Consider the following 25,093-nt stretch of genomic DNA (forward strand, 5'->3'; position numbering starts at 1 on the left):
ATGCCTCGAACGGAAGAGGACTGGGACCCTAGGGAGACTTATTGCCACTCAAATTACAGTGAAGAATAATGACTGCTACCAATGAGAAATTAATAGTAAACGGTTGTTGCGATAACGCAAATATTTGCAAACAGTATCGAAAGAGGTGGAGAGTACTGGAAATCTGGGGAGACTTGTTGTCACTCAAACTCCATGGAGCATCACAAGTTGTTCTCAAAGAGAATTCTTTGATGATAGCCTGTGTGGAAACTCCTAGTGAATGAATAATAAAACAATCATAACATAATAATATTAAACAAATAAATAATATTAAACAAATAATAAAATAATAATATCAAACAAATAATAAATAAATAATATCAAACAAATAATAAATAAATAATATTAAACAAATAATAAATAAATAATATCAAACAAATAATAAATAAATAATATCAAACAAATAATAAATAAATAATATCAAACAAATAAATAAATAATATCAAACAAATAATAAATAAATAATATCAAACAAATAATAAATAAATAATATCAAACAAATAATAAATAAATAATATCAAACAAATAATAAATAAATAATATCAAACAAATAATAAATAAATAATATCAAACAAATAATAAATAAATAATATTAAACAAATAATAAATAAATAATATAAAACAAATAATAAATAAATAATATCAAACAAATAATAAATAAATAATATCAAACAAATAATAAATAAATAATATCAAACAAATAAATAAATAATATCAAACAAATAATAAATAAATAATATTAAACAAATAATAAATAAATAATATCAAACAGATAATAAATAAATAATATCAAACAAATAATAAATAATATCAAACAAATAATAAATAAATAATATTAAACAAATAATAAATAAATAATATCAAACAAATAATAAATAAATAATATCAAACAAATAATAAATAAATAATATTAAACAAATAATAAATAAATAATATCAAACAAATAATAAATAAATAATATCAAACAAATAATAAATAAATAATGTGCTTCCGGGTTGCTTTAGCTCACACTACTGCATTTATATTTACTCTCTATCGCCCCCACAACAGCGGAGTTACTATCTTTCAAAGCATATCTGAGAAAATTGACCAAGTCCTTTCTACTTATCCTTCAGCTAACATTCATGTATGTGGAGACTTCAATGTTCACAACGTCGAATAAATAATATCAACCAAATAATAAATAAATAATATCAAACAAATAATAAATAAATAATATCAAACAAATAATAAATAAATAATATTAAACAAATAATAAATAAATAATATTAAACAAATAATAAATAAATAATATCAAACAAATAATAAATAAATAATATTAAACAAATAATAAATAAATAATATTAAACAAATAATAAATAAATAATATCAAACAAATAATAAATAAATAATATCAAACAAATAATAAATAAATAATATCAAACAAATAATAAATAAATAATATCAAACAAATAATAAATAAATAATATTAAACAAATAATAAATAAATAATATTAAACAAATAATAAATAAATAATATCAAACAAATAATAAATAAATAATATCAAACAAATAATAAATAAATAATATCAAACAAATAATAAATAAATAATATTAAACAAATAATAAATAAATAATATCAAACAAATAATAAATAAATAATATCAAACAAATAATAAATAAATAATATCAAACAAATAATAAATAAATAATATTAAACAAATAATAAATAAATAATATCAAACAAATAATAAATAAATAATATTAAACAAATAATAAATAAATAATATCAAACAAATAATAAATAAATAATATCAAACAAATAATAAATAAATAATATCAAACAAATAATAAATAAATAATATCAAACAAATAATAAATAAATAATATTAAACAAATAATAAATAAATAATATCAAACAAATAATAAATAAATAATATTAAACAAATAATAAATAAATAATATCAAACAAATAATAAATAAATAATATCAAACAAATAATAAATAAATAATATCAAACAAATAATAAATAAATAATATTAAACAAATAATAAATAAATAATATCAAACAAATAATAAATAAATAATATCAAACAAATAATAAATAAATAATATTAAACAAATAATAAATAAATAATATCAAACAAATAATAAATAAATAATATTAAACAAATAATAAATAAATAATATCAAACAAATAATAAATAAATAATATCAAACAAATAATAAATAAACAATATCAAACAAATAATAAATAAATAATATTAAACAAATAATAAATAATATCAAACAAATAATAAATAAATAATATCAAACAAATAATAAATAAATAATATCAAACAAATAATAAATAAATAATATCAAACAAATAATAAATAAATAATATCAAACAAATAATAAATAAATAATATCAAACAAATAATAAATAAATAATATCAAACAAATAATAAATAAATAATATCAAACAAATAATAAATAAATAATATCAAACAAATAATAAATAATATCAAACAAATAATAAATAAATAATATCAAACAAATAATAAATAAATAATATCAAACAAATAATAAATAAATAATATCAAACAAATAATAAATAAATAATATCAAACAAATAAATAAATAATATCAAACAAATAATAAATAAATAATATCAAACAAATAATAAATAATATCAAACAAATAATAAATAAATAATATCAAACAAATAATAAATAAATAATATCAAACAAATAATAAATAAATAATATCAAACAAATAATAAATAAATAATATCAAACAAATAATAAATAAATAATATCAAACAAATAATAAATAAATAATATCAAACAAATAATAAATAATATCAAACAAATAATAAATAAATAATATTAAACAAATAATAAATAAATAATATCAAACAAATAATAAATAAATAATATTAAACAAATAATAAATAAATAATATCAAACAAATAATAAATAAATAATATCAAACAAATAATAAATAAATAATATTAAACAAATAATAAATAAATAATATCAAACAAATAATAAATAAATAATATTAAACAAATAATAAATAAATAATATCAAACAAATAATAAATAAATAATATCAAACAAATAATAAATAAATAATATTAAACAAATAATAAATAAATAATATCAAACAAATAATAAATAAATAATATTAAACAAATAATAAATAAATAATATCAAACAAATAATAAATAAATAATATGAAACAAATAATAAATAAACAATATCAAACAAATAATAAATAAATAATATTAAACAAATAATAAATAATATCAAACAAATAATAAATAAATAATATCAAACAAATAATAAATAAATAATATCAAACAAATAATAAATAAATAATATCAAACAAATAATAAATAAATAATATCAAACAAATAATAAATAAATAATATCAAACAAATAAATAAATAATATCAAACAAATAATAAATAAATAATATTAAACAAATAATAAATAAATAATATCAAACAGATAATAAATAAATAATATCAAACAAATAATAAATAATATCAAACAAATAATAAATAAATAATATTAAACAAATAATAAATAAATAATATCAAACAAATAATAAATAAATAATATCAAACAAATAATAAATAAATAATATTAAACAAATAATAAATAAATAATATCAAACAAATAATAAATAAATAATATCAAACAAATAATAAATAAATAATGTGCTTCCGGGTTGCTTTAGCTCACACTACTGCATTTATATTTACTCTCTATCGCCCCCACAACAGCGGAGTTACTATCTTTCAAAGCATATCTGAGAAAATTGACCAAGTCCTTTCTACTTATCCTTCAGCTAACATTCATGTATGTGGAGACTTCAATGTTCACAACGTCGAATAAATAATATCAACCAAATAATAAATAAATAATATCAAACAAATAATAAATAAATAATATCAAACAAATAATAAATAAATAATATCAAACAAATAATAAATAAATAATATCAAACAAATAATAAATAAATAATATTAAACAAATAATAAATAAATAATATTAAACAAATAATAAATAAATAATATCAAACAAATAATAAATAAATAATATCAAACAAATAATAAATAAATAATATCAAACAAATAATAAATAAATAATATCAAACAAATAATAAATAAATAATATTAAACAAATAATAAATAAATAATATCAAACAAATAATAAATAAATAATATCAAACAAATAATAAATAAATAATATTAAACAAATAATAAATAAATAATATCAAACAAATAATAAATAAATAATATTAAACAAATAATAAATAAATAATATCAAACAAATAATAAATAAATAATATTAAACAAATAATAAATAAATAATATTAAACAAATAATAAATAAATAATATCAAACAAATAATAAATAAATAATATTAAACAAATAATAAATAAATAATATCAAACAAATAATAAATAAATAATATTAAACAAATAATAAATAAATAATATTAAACAAATAATAAATAAATAATATCAAACAAATAATAAATAAATAATATCAAACAAATAATAAATAAATAATATTAAACAAATAATAAATAAATAATATTAAACAAATAATAAATAAATAATATCAAACAAATAATAAATAAATAATATTAAACAAATAATAAATAAATAATATCAAACAAATAATAAATAAATAATATCAAACAAATAATAAATAAATAATATTAAACAAATAATAAATAAATAATATCAAACAAATAATAAATAAATAATATTAAACAAATAATAAATAAATAATATCAAACAAATAATAAATAAATAATATCAAACAAATAATAAATAAATAATATCAAACAAATAATAAATAAATAATATTAAACAAATAATAAATAAATAATATCAAACAAATAATAAATAAATAATATTAAACAAATAATAAATAAATAATATCAAACAAATAATAAATAAATAATATCAAACAAATAATAAATAAATAATATCAAACAAATAATAAATAAATAATATCAAACAAATAATAAATAAATAATATCAAACAAATAATAAATAAATAATATCAAACAAATAATAAATAAATAATATCAAACAAATAAATAAATAATATCAAACAAATAATAAATAAATAATATTAAACAAATAATAAATAAATAATATCAAACAGATAATAAATAAATAATATCAAACAAATAATAAATAATATCAAACAAATAATAAATAAATAATATTAAACAAATAATAAATAAATAATATCAAACAAATAATAAATAAATAATATCAAACAAATAATAAATAAATAATATTAAACAAATAATAAATAAATAATATCAAACAAATAATAAATAAATAATATCAAACAAATAATAAATAAATAATGTGCTTCCAGGTTGCTTTAGCTCACACTACTGCATTTATATTTACTCTCTATCGCCCCCACAACAGCGGAGTTACTATCTTTCAAAGCATATCTGAGAAAATTGACCAAGTCCTTTCTACTTATCCTTCAGCTAACATTCATGTATGTGGAGACTTCAATGTTCACAACGTCGAATAAATAATATCAACCAAATAATAAATAAATAATATCAAACAAATAATAAATAATATCAAACAAATAATAAATAAATAATATCAAACAAATAATAAATAAATAATATCAAACAAATAATAAATAAATAATATCAAACAAATAATAAATAAATAATATCAAACAAATAAATAAATAATATCAAACAAATAATAAATAAATAATATCAAACAAATAATAAATAATATCAAACAAATAATAAATAAATAATATCAAACAAATAATAAATAAATAATATCAAACAAATAATAAATAAATAATATCAAACAAATAATAAATAAATAATATCAAACAAATAATAAATAAATAATATCAAACAAATAATAAATAAATAATATCAAACAAATAATAAATAAATAATATCAAACAAATAATAAATAAATAATATTAAACAAATAATAAATAAATAATATCAAACAAATAATAAATAAATAATATTAAACAAATAATAAATAAATAATATCAAACAAATAATAAATAAATAATATCAAACAAATAATAAATAAATAATATCAAACAAATAATAAATAAATAATATCAAACAAATAATAAATAAATAATATTAAACAAATAATAAATAAATAATATCAAACAAATAATAAATAAATAATATCAAACAAATAATAAATAAATAATATTAAACAAATAATAAATAAATAATATCAAACAAATAATAAATAAATAATATTAAACAAATAATAAATAAATAATATCAAACAAATAATAAATAAATAATATGAAACAAATAATAAATAAACAATATCAAACAAATAATAAATAAATAATATTAAACAAATAATAAATAATATCAAACAAATAATAAATAAATAATATCAAACAAATAATAAATAAATAATATCAAACAAATAATAAATAAATAATATCAAACAAATAATAAATAAATAATATCAAACAAATAATAAATAAATAATATCAAACAAATAAATAAATAATATCAAACAAATAATAAATAAATAATATTAAACAAATAATAAATAAATAATATCAAACAGATAATAAATAAATAATATCAAACAAATAATAAATAATATCAAACAAATAATAAATAAATAATATTAAACAAATAATAAATAAATAATATCAAACAAATAATAAATAAATAATATTAAACAAATAATAAATAAATAATATCAAACAAATAATAAATAAATAATATCAAACAAATAATAAATAAATAATGTGCTTCCGGGTTGCTTTAGCTCACACTACTGCATTTATATTTACTCTCTATCGCCCCCACAACAGCGGAGTTACTATCTTTCAAAGCATATCTGAGAAAATTGACCAAGTCCTTTCTACTTATCCTTCAGCTAACATTCATGTATGTGGAGACTTCAATGTTCACAACGTCGAATAAATAATATCAACCAAATAATAAATAAATAATATCAAACAAATAATAAATAAATAATATCAAACAAATAATAAATAAATAATATCAAACAAATAATAAATAAATAATATCAAACAAATAATAAATAAATAATATTAAACAAATAATAAATAAATAATATTAAACAAATAATAAATAAATAATATCAAACAAATAATAAATAAATAATATCAAACAAATAATAAATAAATAATATCAAACAAATAATAAATAAATAATATCAAACAAATAATAAATAAATAATATCAAACAAATAATAAATAAATAATATTAAACAAATAATAAATAAATAATATCAAACAAATAATAAATAAATAATATCAAACAAATAATAAATAAATAATATTAAACAAATAATAAATAAATAATATCAAACAAATAATAAATAAATAATATTAAACAAATAATAAATAAATAATATCAAACAAATAATAAATAAATAATATTAAACAAATAATAAATAAATAATATTAAACAAATAATAAATAAATAATATCAAACAAATAATAAATAAATAATATTAAACAAATAATAAATAAATAATATCAAACAAATAATAAATAAATAATATTAAACAAATAATAAATAAATAATATTAAACAAATAATAAATAAATAATATCAAACAAATAATAAATAAATAATATCAAACAAATAATAAATAAATAATATTAAACAAATAATAAATAAATAATATTAAACAAATAATAAATAAATAATATCAAACAAATAATAAATAAATAATATTAAACAAATAATAAATAAATAATATCAAACAAATAATAAATAAATAATATCAAACAAATAATAAATAAATAATATTAAACAAATAATAAATAAATAATATCAAACAAATAATAAATAAATAATATTAAACAAATAATAAATAAATAATATCAAACAAATAATAAATAAATAATATCAAACAAATAATAAATAAATAATATCAAACAAATAATAAATAAATAATATTAAACAAATAATAAATAAATAATATCAAACAAATAATAAATAAATAATATTAAACAAATAATAAATAAATAATATCAAACAAATAATAAATAAATAATATCAAACAAATAATAAATAAATAATATCAAACAAATAATAAATAAATAATATCAAACAAATAATAAATAAATAATATTAAACAAATAATAAATAAATAATATCAAACAAATAATAAATAAATAATATCAAACAAATAATAAATAAATAATATTAAACAAATAATAAATAAATAATATCAAACAAATAATAAATAAATAATATTAAACAAATAATAAATAAATAATATCAAACAAATAATAAATAAATAATATCAAACAAATAATAAATAAACAATATCAAACAAATAATAAATAAATAATATTAAACAAATAATAAATAATATCAAACAAATAATAAATAAATAATATCAAACAAATAATAAATAAATAATATCAAACAAATAATAAATAAATAATATCAAACAAATAATAAATAATATCAAACAAATAATAAATAAATAATATCAAACAAATAATAAATAAATAATATCAAACAAATAATAAATAAATAATATCAAACAAATAATAAATAAATAATATTAAACAAATAATAAATAAATAATATCAAACAAATAATAAATAAATAATATCAAACAAATAATAAATAAATAATATCAAACAAATAATAAATAAATAATATCAAACAAATAATAAATAAATAATATCAAACAAATAATAAATAAATAATATCAAACAAATAATAAATAATATCAAACAAATAATAAATAAATAATATCAAACAAATAATAAATAAATAATATCAAACAAATAATAAATAAATAATATCAAACAAATAATAAATAAATAATATTAAACAAATAATAATTGATAATAAAAAAATAAAAATTACATGCTGATAATTTACATGCTGGCATGTGTTGGACGACTTTTAGAAATTGATATCCATGGCATCCATTCAGTCTTCAGAGACAATGGATACCTTCTATAAAGGTGCCTGCATATGTAATAGTAAAACAGGGGTTTCGCAATCACAACTACATTCCTCCTCAGCCAACACAGCTTGATTCCAGTGGCAAGAAGTTCAGAATGACCGGAAACAATGCCAAGATACAGAGAGCACATACAGCACCTGGTATTCTCAAGAGGTCACGGGTAGGAGTTTAGGTGCATGCTTTCATTAAGTGGTAAAGTTTACACGAAACAATAATTTGCCCATGTTACCCACTAGGTTGTCTAGAATATACATTCCAAAATTTATAATGATTGGTTCGCTACAAAGTAAGTAATCCATTTAGTATTTTGGTCAAATTGGTGTACATGAGTTTAGTGGGTTTTTGTTCACACCGAACTGATGCAGTAAAGCAGTCTGTCTGTGGATGATTATTATATAAGTTTTGAAAACATAAATGGCAATCACGCTACACAGAACATTCTATGTTGAAACCTCATAAGGATTTGTATATATATATATATATATATATATATATATATATATATATATATATATATATATATATATATATATATATACCTAAAATTATTTATAGTGCTACCTAGTGGTTGCTAAGAATTTGGAGACAGATTAAGAGATGTTGTGAGGGATGAACAGTGATTTCAGTAATGACTACTTTAACCAGCTAAAGACCCATAAAAGAACAGTCCGTAAAAAACTCCAATCATTTGAGGCCCTAGCACTGTTCTGCAACTTTTAGTTTCGGAGGAGATAGAGTTTGAAAATATATAGACAGACATATAGAGTTATTCCGGAAAATCCGTTCTGGCAAAAATTTACGGGTTTGTATTACTGTACACATAGATTCGAAAAAGTTGTCAAAAAACAAATATATAATAAATAAATATTATCAAAGGCAAGATAAGTTACTTTTCTACCAAACTGGACACATTTTTTGTGTTTTTATTCAATGTAACATGCTTATTCAGCTCGAAAAACATGCAGTGTTTACTGATGTATTGGAAAATTCAAAATGGCGCCCGACGCTCTCTTTAACATGGTAAGTTTGGGAAAAGGTGTTATAAATAATAAACTAGACAAAATACTATTAAAAAACACCGAATATATGTCAACTTATGTCACGGTAACATATAATGAGCGAATTTCTAACAGTATTTGATCTAGTTTATTATTTATAACATCTTTTCCTGAACTTACCGTGTTAAAGAGAGTGTCGTGCGCCATTTTGAATGTTCCAATACATCGGTAAACATTGCATGTTTTTCGAGCTGAATAAACATGTTACATTGAATAAAAACAAAAAAATGTATCCAGTTTGGTAGAAATGTAACTTATCTTGCCTTTGATAACATTTATTTGTTATATATTTGTTTTTTTGACAACTTTTTCGAATCTATGTGTACAGTAATACAAACCCAAATTTACTTTCACTATGACTAATGTTTGTGCAAATTGTTTTAAATTCCAAGGCGTGGTTATTGAGAAAAGTGCAAACAAATGGGAGTGAATTACTAGCTCCAATCCCGCCTTTGTTGGGAGCACTAAAAAAATGTTTGAAGGTGTTTTACCATAGATTCAGATTTAGTGCAGTCATCTTTATCGCTATTTGTACAGTACATTGGTCGATGAGCCATTGTAATGATCCATGGGTATCGAGCACGATTGGCCGGCTTATTAGCTTCCTGAAAATACAACATAAAAACAATGGTTAAATATTTTATAATGTAGTTTACAAAAATAAAAAATGATACTTATGATTTTTCTTGAGGTTTATGATGTAAATAGTTTCTGAATTATCATAAAAAAAAAAAAAAAAAATCTAGATCATTTCATGTGTTATTAGTAGGGCTAGGACAATAGAATATTCTTTTCATTGTTTTGACTCTCGAGTGTGTATCCATCGATATCTTATATGCTTTTATATAGAGTGATGCGGTTCACGGTTGATTAACTGTATCTTACTGTGTCGGGCATATACTCGAGAGTTAAAACAATGAAAAGAATATTCTATTGTCATAGCTCAAGCTATCACACTGCATTCATATGCTTGATAGACTCTTCCATCCCAAAGTAAAATGGATGGCTCTCGTCTTGGGGAGGCTCCATGTTTTGACAAGCTTTTGGGTTTGACCTTTACTCCTGATCTGAAATGGAACACGTACATCAGGTCTATTGCCAAGGAAGCTGGGAAAATGGTGGGATCCTTCTACCGCTCCAGAAGATCTCACTACTGATGCAATTTTCTATCTGTATAAAAGCCAAGTACGTCCAAGGATGGAGTACTGCTGCCACATCTGGGCAGGAGCTGCTAAAAACAGCCTATCCTGCCTTAACAGAGTACAAAATAGACTTTGTAGCTTAGTGGGGGATGCCCTTTTCTCTTCCCTGCAGCCACGGAAGAGACATTGTGAAAATAATGGGTGGGTTTTACATATAAAAAAAAACCCACCCAATACTTTTGCTGATGGGGAGACTTTGTTTCAAAAAACTATATGTCAAAATTATTGTCCGTGGCATAATGTCTATCACAATAAAAACATTGTTTCCGAAACGCTTGTACAAATTACTGACTTTGCTGTTGTTCCTTCTTATGAAACAGATTTTTAATTTTTAATTCTAATTTGAATTTTAAATTAGCAATCACATTACTAAATTATATATATACTAGCATGGGTGCCCGGCGTTGCCCGGGTGTTTGGAGGTGTATGCTGAGCAAAAAAAAGAGGGTAATTTTTTAAACTTTGACCCCTATTATGACCCCTGAAAATTTATTGTTTTGGGCTCAAATCAAGTTATTAAGTTAGATCCATGTCCACGGAAGCTATATCTAAAATTTAAAGTGTGTAGACCCAAAATTGTCGGAGAAGTTTGGTAGAGTTCTCAAAGCTCAAATCGTTGAACTTTGACCCCTTAATCGCCAAATTTCTGGCTAAAAACCGATCACATAGATTTTTCCAAATCTCAGTACCCTGTATATCAAATTTCGAGTCTGTAGACTAAAAATTGACAGAGTTATTTCGTAGGGAAATGTACACAGACACACACACACACACACACACACTTTCACTTTTATAGATATATAGATTTAAAATTTGAGTCTGACAGAATGACAAAATTATATTGCAAACCGATATATTAAACAAACAAACTTCAAAGAGACAAATGAACACATAAGTAAAAACAATTTGTATTAGAAAACATTTATTATTCCACGTCTTTTTTTTACAGACCTGACGACTGAGGTTCGCTCTTAATAAAAATTGTTTTTTATAGTCTTAATTTTGACTTCCTTTTTCATAAAAAACTAAAAAAAAAATCAAGAAAGAAAAGAAATTTTAATTTTATTTTTTCATTAATTTCTTTCTGTGCAAAGCAATTCTTTCAAACTTACTCTGTTTCCAAAATATTTTTATTTTATTCCCCTCCCCCTTCATTTATTTTCCTCCGCATCCTGGCAAGTATTAAAATAAACCATTTATAATATTTATTTATGGATTTATTTACTTATCATTTCTTTTGTATCGGTAAATGAATTCCATTTAAAAAAAAACTGTAAAAGTCACGTTAAAGGTGATTAAGTTGGAAAGTAAGTAAAAATTTACCCTTTTTACTTTTATACGATTTCTGATCACTTTGAAAAAGGTGTGTGTGTGTTTTAAAAATGTTTTTTAACTGCTATAATCTCATTTATATATATATATATATATATATATATATATATATATAACAACGTGATTATTCGTATCGTGGGTTTGTATTACTGTACACATAGATTCGAAAAAATAGTCAAAAACAAATATATAAATAAATGTTATCAAAGGAAAGATAAGTTACTTTTCTACCTAACTGGATATATTTTTTGTGTTTTTATTCAATGTAATATATTTATTCAGCTCGAAAAACATACAGTGTTTACCGATGTGTTGGAAAATTCAAGATGGCGTCTCACACCCTCTTTTACACCGTAAGTTTGGGAAAAGGTGTTATAAATAAAAAACTATACAAAATACTATTAAAAACCCGCCGAATATATGTCAACCTATGTCCCGGTAACATATATTGAGCGAGTTTTTAACAGTATTTTAACAGGGCACATCGTAAAAACTGACCCCTTAATTTTCCTGAAGTAAAAACTATATAGTTTTTAAACTTTTAAAACTGTACATTATAAAAAGAAAACTGTTCGAGTGATTTTTTTTTTTTTACATGGGTGTCACCACTTATCAAGACCCAGAGGCCACTCAAGGATAAGGGTTAATAGGTATACATTAGTCATTGTGATTTTAGCATAGTAAACAGTGGGAATTTTGTAACTTGGATTACTTGAAAAAGAAAACTGTTCGAATGATTGAAAATGAAAACAAAATAACAATGTAAATATATTGATAAGAAAAAAAACAAAAACAAACGAAGTTTCCGTTTCAGGAACCCGAGTTTAATTTTATGTCGTAATCATTCAACTCGTTAGCGGTTTTATTCAGCGATTAGGGATAACCATACGACATATCTAATTACCAAAGCGATTTTTTTTTAATTTTTTTTTTTATTATTAAAACTAAACCTGTTTAGTTTTAATGAACCAATTTTTTTAAAGCCAACACTTTAGTTATTTTGAGAGCGTGCAACTGCACCCGAAAGTTTGATTAGGAAACTCCAAATCCTTTTATGACTCGAAAAAAAAAAGGGCTTTTTATCGGCTTAAATGATAAACTAATGTTAAATATTAGTATTTAATATAATGAGATATCAATCTACACAATTTGCCATTGATTCTGAAATAAAATGGAATCCTGACATTGTGATCATTTTTGCAGGTGTTATGTGCCAAATATTGAAATAAGAATTCAATTATTGTAATTTAAGTCTTTAATTTTAAAGTCGATTTTATTTATAAAATATCTTTTTAGAAATCAATCTCAAAAACAATCTGAACAATAAATCTCTTTTGTTATGGCTAAGTTTTTGTCAAGGGTAGAAATTATAATAGACAAGTATTCATCCATGATGACATTTTACCGATTTCCTGGTTTACAGGTATTCTTGCTAAATTTCTTCGAAAGAATTGACATAAACAATACTTCAACTAAATACGTATATTTCATGCAATAATGACTTTTGTTTCTTCTGACTTTTCCTAAACTAAACATAAAACATCGGGTAGGGTTAGTTTAACATTCTGTAAAAGTACCTTCCGTTTTTTTTTTTTTTGTACTTCTGCAGAGAAGGTAAAAAACCGATAAAAACTGGATATATTTTTCGTGTTTTTATTCAATTTAACATGTTTATTCAGCTCGAAAAGAATACAGTGTTTACCGATGTGTTGGAAAATTCAAGATGGCGTCTCACACATTCTTTAACACCGTAAGTTTGGGAAAAGGTGTTATAAATAAAAAACTATACAAAATACTATTAAAAACCCGCCGAATATATGTCAACCTATGTCACGGTAACATATATTGAGCGAGTTTTTAACAGTATTTTAACCGGTTTTTTATTTATTACACCTTTTTCCAAACTTACCGTGTTAAAGAGAGAATCGGCCGCCATCTTGAATTTTCCAATACATCGGTAAACACTGTATGCTTTTCGAGCTGAATAAACATGTTAAATTGAATAAAAACACGAAAAATATATCCAGTTTGGTAGAAAAGTAATTTATCTTGCCTTTGATAACATTTATTTGTTATATATTTGTTTTTTGGCAACTTATTCGAATCTATGTGTACAGTAATACAAACCCGAAATGAATTTAAGAAAATCACATTTACTGTGTGTGTTTACTGTTTATGTACCTATTTACTATGCCTCCCCACGCGACAGAGTTAGACACCAGGGTCGTTTTTTAACGTGGAGAAAAGGTACAAAAATAAAAATTGTCTCAGTCGTGAAGGATTTCTCCTCTAACGAAAGAGAACAAGAAAATGAAGTGCAGCATCTGAAGAACAGATACTACACTTTGATCTTGACCAAAAGGCCAAAAGTCAGCGGGTTTGGTTGCCATAACAACGTGACGGTAGTGAACGTGTGTGTGTGCGTGTGTGCGCGTTTCGTGTAGTTTAGTTTCGTATAATAGGTTCGTATTTTTTTAATTTGTAAATAACAAGTTATTAAAAAATTAAATCCTTCCAAGATGGACAATAAATAAAGCCATAATATTTTATGGTAAAGGTAAGAGCGTAGAAACGATTGTTTTTTAGGAGATGTGATTATTGGATTAACCAATCAGAAATCGTCTGTGGCACACACATCTCTGTTTTAATAGATATATAGGTCGAGGTAATTAGTTAAAGAGATTTAATATAATGTGATATATAGATAGATAGATTAAATGTTAAATAGATTTTGTAAATAGTACAGTTGAAATGATTAGAATATTTCCAATATGTAATAAGGTCGAGGTAATTAGTTAAAGAGATTTAATATAATGTGATATGCAAATGAGCGTAAGTCATTCGATATGGGGGTGGTTTGTAGAATAGTATATAAAGAAATTAGGCAAAGATTCTTATGTCTCCTATAACAGAAACATCCTAAAATGGGTTCTAATGTTTCTCTACCAGGAGAGATCTACCCTCTTATCTCCTTTATATTTCGTTGATGATGGAGAGCTGTACACACAGACAGAAACACACGAACCCTATTACTTTATAAAAATATAGATATATATATGTATTAGTGAATGAACGACAAAAGTCTATATTCCAAAGTTCATGATGTTGAACATCTTACAATTTATTCCTTTAATTCAGTTGACATTTACAATTCTTGACAGTATCTGTTTCGTAGAACAAAATCATTTAATTATTATATCAACTAGTTAATCTATTTTGCTCTTAACTCATCAGAAGAAATAGCACCAATCAATCCGTCAAAAGGAAATAATGGTATAATGGAAACATAAGGTATTTACAGCTTCTCTTCCAATTTTTGATTTTTAATCATGTCAAAACGCACTTTATTTCCTTTTGATGGATTGATTGTTGCTATTTCTTCTGATGAGTTAAGGGCAAAATAGATTCACTAATTGATTTAATAATTAAGTAATTGATTTTGTGCTACAAAACAGATACTTTAAATGCACTCATGATGTGAGGCTGTATAAGGTGTTAACTTTTATCAAAATCGCCTGTTACTACTTTCAAATTTTGTTCGATTATTGATACTTATCGAAGACATTCCAATAGAAAACCTATCTAAGAACACTGCCAGATACATAAAGTACATTTGTGTAAAATTTCATAAAAATCGGTCCAGCTATTTTGGAGTCCATAAGGAATGAACTCCCACACTCATAAACAAAGTTCCTTTAATATAATAGTAGATAGATACTACTATAAGACTATACTTATTATTGACTCCCATGTTTTGGCCTTCCCCTTTTAACTGAACCATCTCCCTCAACTGTTCTAGATCTATTAACCAAAGAACTCTCATCCATTTTTTCAATGTGGCCATACCATCAAAGTCTCCCGTTTTGTCCAGATATAATCTTCCTCTGAAGTCACGAAAACTAAGCATGTCTTCAAGGCTCACGTTACACAGCCATCATATCATTCACATATCATGTGACGCATGTCCTCAACCCAGTATACTGCTACTATGACTACTTCTACTATCCTCAACCGAATATAGTAGTAGTAGTAGTAGTAAAACAGTTTCAGATTTTTTTATTCAAATTGTTTTTCCTCTTACCTCAAGATCCCTCACCAGCCAATCATATTGATTCTTGATCTGCCAGAATCCATATTCGATGTAGAAATAATATTCTGTAGAGAAGGATATCACATGGGCTCGGCCGATATTAAAACTACATTAAAAGAACAATGAAAAAAGAAAAAAAAGAAAAGGATTAAATACTTTAAGAAAGACGACAGAAAATATATCGTTATCATTGAAGGAAAAGGAGACGAGATCCCATAAATGCCATCATGGCGAGAATTGAAAAGGCAATGGTCGTTCCCTCTCTGCAGAAAGCATCTGAGGCAGATATTCATTTTGGTGGACCAACTGGTTTTAATGCTAGGAACTTTGTTCTTTCTGCTATGATCAATCGCTTATCATGGTTTAATAATGAAGTCTAGTTACAAATACTTTTTAGTTGCGTTCTATTATTTCTAGATATGTAAAATAACGTTTTTTTAATAAAACTCACAAGCTTACAGTCCAGAAATGGCTGAATACACTAACTTAATTCACGTAACACTTATAGGCAGTATAGTAAAATTAATACATCAGCTGTTGTTAAAATAGAAAGGATCATTGGATTCTTAAACTTGTGATTGGTAGCTAGTCTTGTAAAAAAAAAAAAAAAAAAAAAAAAAAAAAAAAAACTCTTTAAAACATGATAGGTGTCTGTCATATAGTAAACATTTCACAAATATTTAGTCATTATTTTGCCTGGTGATGAGAGTGAACCTTCTTCCCTACAATAGATAATTAAAATACAGTCACAGTAAGGTAGCATTATGTTTAACCCCTGAAGTTCCAAGGCAGGACCGGGTGGAGGGAAGCTTTTGTAGCAAAAATTTTATAAAATATGTTTTGTTTTTTTTTTTTTGTTTCATTTCAATAAAGTTTTGTTTCATTCATTTTTTATTATAATTACAGAAACCTAAAAATTGCAGTTAATGCTTATTGAATGTTCTTATAACGTGAAATTAAAATATTTTGATTGATTTATGAAATGTTTTATGCAATTACTTTGTCAAATGACTCAACCTGGTTAATAAATGCAATTTTTGGGTTGCCCTAATTATAACTTTTCATATTTCATAGTTTTTTTTAGACTTGGTACCTTTTGCCACATTCTGGTTGTAATTAAATACTTATTGATGTACGAAACAATACAAAAAGTTTCATTGTTGTACGAGAAAATACAAATAAATTAGTAAATATTTTGAATGAAAGGAAACGGATCTAACCCTACAAAATTCCCCTACAGGTAGGTAAACTTTGAGGCATGATTATGAAATGTCGGACAAAACGATTTGCAATCAGTAAATAATACCCGCATTAGCAGGCAAATTATTTACGATAAGGCAAATGTCTGCCTGCTTCTCGCTAGCTACCCTACTGATGCTTCAAATTAAGGAAAAAAAATTTCAGTCGATTTCTCAAAGGGTGGTTCAAAAAGCATGGAAAGCACAGGTGGCTACACCCTTACCCCCCAGGGTATTTAAATGTTTTACTATTGAGTTGAAACTGTAAAAACTGATTATAATACACAAATTGGAGTGAAAAAGTTAAAGAATCGAGTAGAAAACAATCAACCTTTTTTTTCCAGCCGAGAGCATATGAGGCAGATAGTTTGGTTCACCAATTTCTTCTTTTATTACCAGGAATTTCCTTCTTCCAATCAATCTGTTTCATAATTTAATGGTTAACCTATCAAGTTCCAGACTATCTAAATTTTTTTTCCAAAAGCTTCTCCGAAGCACATGCTGTATACAAACCTATCATTCACAACGACAAACTTTTATAATTGGCCGTCAGATATTTGTTACTATTTTTTCTAAAAGAATAGGGTTTTAGTTCTAAATTCTGTATATTCTTTCAAGTTTGACAAGATGCACCTGAAGAAGACGGGAGGATGGGAGTTTTTTTTTTTTTTTTGTTTTTTTTTACATAGGCATCACCACTTATCAAGGTCCAGAGGCCACTCGAGGATAAGGGTTAAAGAGTGTACAGTAGTCAATTGGACAATATAGTAATCATTAGTAATGGAAATACAGTAAATTGAATTACTTAAGGGGAACGCCTCATCAAGAACTTGTTTACATTGAACTTGAAGACAGCCATATTGTATTCAGCTGGAAAGCAGGTAAACAGAGGAGAGTTCCACAGGTGTGCAGTTCTAAGAAAGAAGCTTTGTTCATCGAATCTACGATTAGGTTTAGGCACAGATAAAGAATGGGGGAAATTATTGATAGTGTTTTCAGATAGACGAGTGTTTCTTGTGAACGAGCACTTGTCATGAAAATAACGATAAAGCAGAGACAGACTCGCAACATTTCTTCTGTAAGAGAAAAAGAGGTTGCAGGGAAGAGAAAAGGGTATCACCTACTAGGCTACGAAGTCTATTTTGAACTCTGTCAAGGTAGATTACAACGGCTAAAACATTGTGAGAATACCAAGATGAAACTGAATAATCCAAATAATAAAATTTAAGCCATAATCATTCAGAGGTACTGTGAATGGCTGCGTATTTATATAAATAGCACTTTGCTTTCAAAGATTTTAAATGAAAAACACGTGCTTACCTGTAAAACATATTGTCGGTATTCATATCCCCAGGCATGTTAAATCGGAGTTTATAATTTGAGAAGTTTCTGGAAAAAGAAAGAAGCATATTTTTTTTAATTAATAATCTTAATCAAAAAGGTGTGTGTGTGTGTGTATGTGTGCATGTATATGTATGTGTTTTTGCCCATCCTATCACTAACAGACATAATATAATAGGTAACAATGAGGGGCGAATGGTGCAAGAAGTGGTGGGAGGAGTGAGGGGAATATATTAAACAGAAAAGTTTAATAATCTAAAGGTTGTGAGTTCAATCCTTGTACACAGCAGTATATTTTATTTTTATTTTTTCAAGCACACTCCAAACTAATTTTCTCTAAATAATATCAGAATTATCTCCCTTAATAATAAAAACAAAATCAGGTTAAAAACCTATGAAAGATAATTCCTTCAAGATTTCAACTCTTTTTTATAAAAAAAAACAAAAAACAAAAAAACTGGTGATGTATGTACAGTAGAACCCCGGGATACGGTGGCCCTAGGATACGTTTTTTTTTTTCAGATTATAATGTGGAATACAATGTTTTTCCGCACCTTGCTTGTGGTATTTGTCCCATCTTACAGTGTTATTTATAATGTTATTTAATTATATACATATGTATTATATACTGTACTGCATTTTGTTAATAATTTTTAATATGTACTGTATAAAATTTGGCTTAGGCCCTGCCATATGGCAATTTCACCTTACGGTACCAAACCCGGAATGGATAAATGCTGTATCCCGTCGGGTTCTACTGTAAATAGTTCATTGTATGATATTTTAAAAAAATATATTTAATTTTCAATGTTTGATTGATATTTTATAAAAATATCCATTTTTTGAACAGACAGTATTAAGAGAAGAAGATGATGATGATAAAATGGTGGGATCAGCATAGATTGACACCACATCAAGTAGTTGTGAAGAGTCAAGACAGAGGAGAGAAAGCACTAACCAGACTGCCATTGGATGAATATGAAGAGAACTTGGACCTTGTTGGCACCCAAACTCTAGTGAAGACCAATGATCTTTGCCAGCAAGAAATCAATGGTAAGTGGCTGTTGCGATAATGCAAAAGTCATTTACAAAAGTTATCAAAAGAGGTAGAGAGTATTGAAAATCTAGGGAGACTTGTCACCAAGACTCCAAGGAACCTCACTGATTGTTGTCAGTGAGTAATCTCTGATGATGGTCTGTTTGAGAACTCCTAGTGAGTACAAATAATAATAATAATAATAATAATAATAATAATAATAATAATAACTAGCGGGACCTGTGGAAATTCCACGGGTGACTCATTCAGCATAAATGGAAACACTTTGATATTATTGTAGCTCTTTTGTTAAAATTGCAAAAGTATTTATCTAAGCTAGCAAGGATACTCGGCATAGCTCGGTTGTAAAGTATGCTTATATATGATACTTTAATTCTTGCAGATTTCGTATATATTATTATAGAATTAATGTTCTATCGATTTTTATATATCATGTTTTATATATCATATCAACTATTAAAAGTTGCGATTTAAAAAAAAAAAAAAAAAAAAAAATCCATATGATTTGGGTACATCAGCTATAATCGAAAATGAAACCGTAACCCAGACTTATGAAGAATTCTTGATGAAATTATTTAAAAAAAAATAGATTATTGGAGTGCCGTTAGCTATAATTAAAACCGAAACCAAAACTTATGAGGAATTGTTGGTAAAATTATTTCTAAAAAAATTAAATGACTTCAGTGGTAACCGAAACCAAAACTTATAAAGAATTCTTGGTAAAATTATTTCCTAAAAAAAATAGATTACTGGAGTGCCATCAGCTATAATCGAAACCTAAACCAAAACTTGTGAAGAATTCTTGGTAAAATTATTTATTACAAGAAATCAAAGTCCATTACAATTAAACGATAGTCAATCGGATGTAAGTGGGACACAGAAAAAAAAAAATAAACACACACGCTATCCTATTAAGATATAGATTATAAAAGGCAAGCACCTGTATGACTTGTACAGCTATAAGACGTGGTTGATGATGAAACAGCAAAATGACAGGATTCTAACGGCACCACATTAGAGATGCAACATTTTTTTCATTTCAGTTTTAATATATGTTTAATCATACTTTGCTACTCATCTGCTTTTCAGGTTATTTAATGCCGAATGCAATCATTTTGGAAAAAGATTTTATGTTTCAAACATTTATTCACAGTTTTATTTGATTGTTTTGTTTTATGACATATCAATCCTTTTAAAGTTATTTAATGCCAAATCGAATAATTTTCGCAAAAGGTTTTATGCTTCTATTTCTTTAAACCTTCAAATATTTATTCGCGTTGTTTGGTTTGGTTGATTTGTTTTACAGTTTATCAACCCTTTTAGAGTTGTTTTGCAGAGGAAAATTGTTATTTATATTTTTAACTTTGCAGAACATGGTTGAGTTTTGCAGAGGAAAATTGTCGTTTATATTTTTAACTTTGCAGAACATGGTTGAGATTTGCAAAGGGAAAGGGAAAATAAAATTCAATAACATCAATGTCTGGTGCATTTTAGGTCAGGAAGCCAATATCTTCACACAGCCTGATCTGGGAGACACGCAAACGAAAAAATGAGAATCTAATTTATAAAACTCACTGTCTTTTTGTCTGTCTCCATTTTTTCAAAGTGCATCTCCTCTGAGATGCAAGGTCAGAGAGTGGTGCGAGGCAGGTTAAATGCCTACATTTTTTGTGGACTGTTCTTTTATGGGTTTTTAGCCGATAAAAATAGCTGCTAAGAATTAGAACTTGGCTGAAAAGAATTAGAACTTGGCAAGCATATGCTGACTTAAAGTGTTCTTGCAAATATACGTTTATATGTTAAAGTCAGTTCATTTTTAACTATTTCTTATCCATCTGATGATAGCTCAAATGGTAACAACTAAGGCTTGAACACTAAATGTTCTGGTTTCGATTCTAGCTGATGGCACCCAAGTCATTTTTCTTTTCTTTACTTTTGAAATGACTACTATATATTGGGTACAATATGATAATCAATATAGAATTGGATTTATAATAAAGAATATGAAGTCAGCATGAATTAAAATATCATATTTAAACATATTTTATGACCAGGCAATGGCGGGCAGCTAACTGGTTATCATATAAAATAACATCTCAATTAGTAAAGTTAAAATGAGAAAGAAAAAAAAAAGGAAAGAAAGAGAACATCTCAAACGAAAAGATTTAAAAAAAAAAGAACAAAAACCAAACATACCAATCAGTATAGAAAGAATAAAGGAAGAAAGGAAAGACTACGTCACATTATGGAAATAGAGTGAAGGATTTTCCTTTTAGCTTTCCCTTAAACCAGAGTTTCCAAACCAGCGGTGGAAGGATTCTTTGATATATTCTTTCTATATACAGAAGAACCCCCGGGATTTGACATTAATTCGTTCCGAGTTTCGGATCATAAGGTAAAATAGCTGTATAGCGAGGCCTAAGCAACATTTTATACAGTACATATTAAAAATTAGTAACAAAATAAAGTACAGTATATAATCAAATAACATTATAAATAACACTGTAAAGAGGGGCAAATACCATAATCAGGGGGCAGAAAAACATATTTCACATCGTAACCTAAAAAAAAAAAAAAAAAAAAAATGTATCACAGGGCCACCGAATCCTTGGGTTTTACTGTATTGGATAATAATCAAGAGAGAATTGGATCTATAATAAAGAATACAAAATCTGCATAAATTAAAATATCATATTTAAGCATATTTTATGACCGGGCAACGCCATATGGCCTGCTAGTAATAACAGAAAGTTTTTATATGTTTTCTTCTTTATAGAATCCATCGTTTATTATTAAGCATATATTAAGTTATTTTTCATATCTACTATTATATAAAAGGAACATTGTGTGTGTGTGTGTGTGTGTGTGTGTGTGTGTGTGAGAGTTTATTCCCTATGGACTCCGAAACGGCTTGGTCGATTTTTATGAAATTTCATACAAATGTACTTTATGTATCTGGTAGTGTTCTTAGATAGGTTTTGTATCGGAATGCCTTTGATAAGTATCGATAATCAAAAAGATCCGATGAAAGAAGGAACAGGCGATTTTGATGAAAGTTAACACCTTACACAGCCTAACATCACAAGTGCATTTGAAAAGTTTTATTAACACACAAGCAGAAAGGCCCGGCATATGAAATCAACAGTAGGTTCTTTGTAATGACAGGGCACGTTCGAAATGAATGTTTCTGTTTAAAACACAATTGAACCATGATACTTGATTTGACTTTTTTTTATTTTAAACTTATATTCAAGCCACTATCACTGCACAAGCAGAAAAGCCATGCATATAAAAACAACAGTGGTTCTTGAATATGACAAGGATACATTCAAAATGAATGTTTCTGTTTAGAGCATAACTGAACCATGATACTCGACTTTTGCATTTTAAACTTTAATTCAAGTCATTATATATAAAAATAATTTTATAAAATCAACAGTAGATTTTCTACAGTGCAATGTAGACTACAATACTACTAAGTCATTGCAGGGAAGTATGTGAAGCTTCCTTTCGGTGCACTGCGATGGGTCCCCAACTAGAGCAGACAATCAATTAATTTGATTGAAAAATGGGCAAATTTCACTGATTTCGATGACAATGAAAATATGGAAGTATGAAATATTCGTTGATCATCATTCAATCCTGAGCAATGTCAGGTCTCCCTGCTAGTCGTATGATAACTAGCAAGTTTGTGTGAAGAAAATTAAGACAAACGAGAATTCAGACGTGGAAAAAGATAAGTTATTTGGAAGATTGAGTTTGTTCAGAAGTTTTCTGGGTGCTTGTCCAGAACTCTGCCCCATCTCATAAAAAAAAAAGACAAAAGTAAAGAAAAATTTATGATACCCGTAATGAAAAGAAAACATTGTATTCTAAAAATTATGCAAATTAATCAGATAGTTCATTTTTATGAAGAAACTTATATCTATTGTCTTCAAGTCCAACGTAAACAAGTTCTTGATGAACCGTCCCCCTAAGTAATCCAATTTTTAAAATTTCCGCTACTCATGATTACTACGCTATAATCTTATTGACTAATGTCTAGCCATTAACTTTTATCCTCGAGTAGCCCCCGGGCCTTGATAAGTGGTAACTCCTTTGTAAAAAAAAAAAAAAGAAAAAAAAAAAAAGTGAATTTGAGTCTTTCCAATGCCCCCCTCCCCATGCTAAGAATGACTTTCTTAAAGCATATATCTTACAGCAGGGAGTAAGGTATCCTATCATGTTAATGCAGTCAAAGGGGATTTAAGAATGTAGGTCAGTTTCATTTAATATTAGGATATCCAGGGAGTTTACTAGAAGAAAGGATTCTACATCATCTAGTTTACTTCTAAGCCCATGGATATTTGTGAATGTGAGCCCCAAGGGACGAGGCGCATTGATTTTGTTCGGGTTGGTATCTTGTTTGAAATTTTTAAGTGAACTTGAGTCTTTCCAATACCTTGCCCTCCCTATGTTAAGAATGGCTTTCTGAAATCTCACAAAAGTTTGAATTGTTTAGAATCATCTCCCTTGTTCCCAGTTTTCAAGATGGCGTCGCAATATGGTTGCTGCTTGTTTAGTCACAAAATTGGATTTTCCTATGTAAAAATAAAACTATTTGATTAATTTACATAGTTTTTGGAATATGACATTTTCTTCCCATCTTTCCATCACGGGGACATATATCACATAGTTTTTCTTTATTTGTGTTTTTTATATTGTGACAAGTACTGTGGACCAGACAACGCCGGGTGGTCTTGCTTGT

General features: G+C 24.5%; 1 protein-coding gene across 1 annotated transcript in view; it reads right to left on the reverse strand.

Annotated features, from left to right (window-relative positions):
* The window catches only part of LOC145291232 (acid phosphatase type 7-like), an 82,049-nt gene that overhangs the window by 12,829 nt on the left and 44,127 nt on the right, over positions 1 to 25,093 (reverse strand). Inside the window, exons 6-8 of the mRNA XM_080136829.1 lie at positions 19,269 to 19,337; positions 16,702 to 16,816; positions 10,578 to 10,691 (exon numbers count right to left, since the gene is read on the reverse strand). Of these exons, the coding sequence (XP_079992955.1) occupies positions 10,578 to 10,691; positions 16,702 to 16,816; positions 19,269 to 19,337 (298 nt within the window). The remainder of the gene's footprint in view (positions 1 to 10,577; positions 10,692 to 16,701; positions 16,817 to 19,268; positions 19,338 to 25,093) is intronic.

Source organism: Euprymna scolopes, chromosome 12 (assembly GCF_053919585.1).
Source record: "Euprymna scolopes isolate OS-2025 chromosome 12, ASM5391958v1, whole genome shotgun sequence".
Taxonomy (NCBI): Eukaryota; Metazoa; Mollusca; class Cephalopoda; order Sepiida; family Sepiolidae; genus Euprymna; species Euprymna scolopes.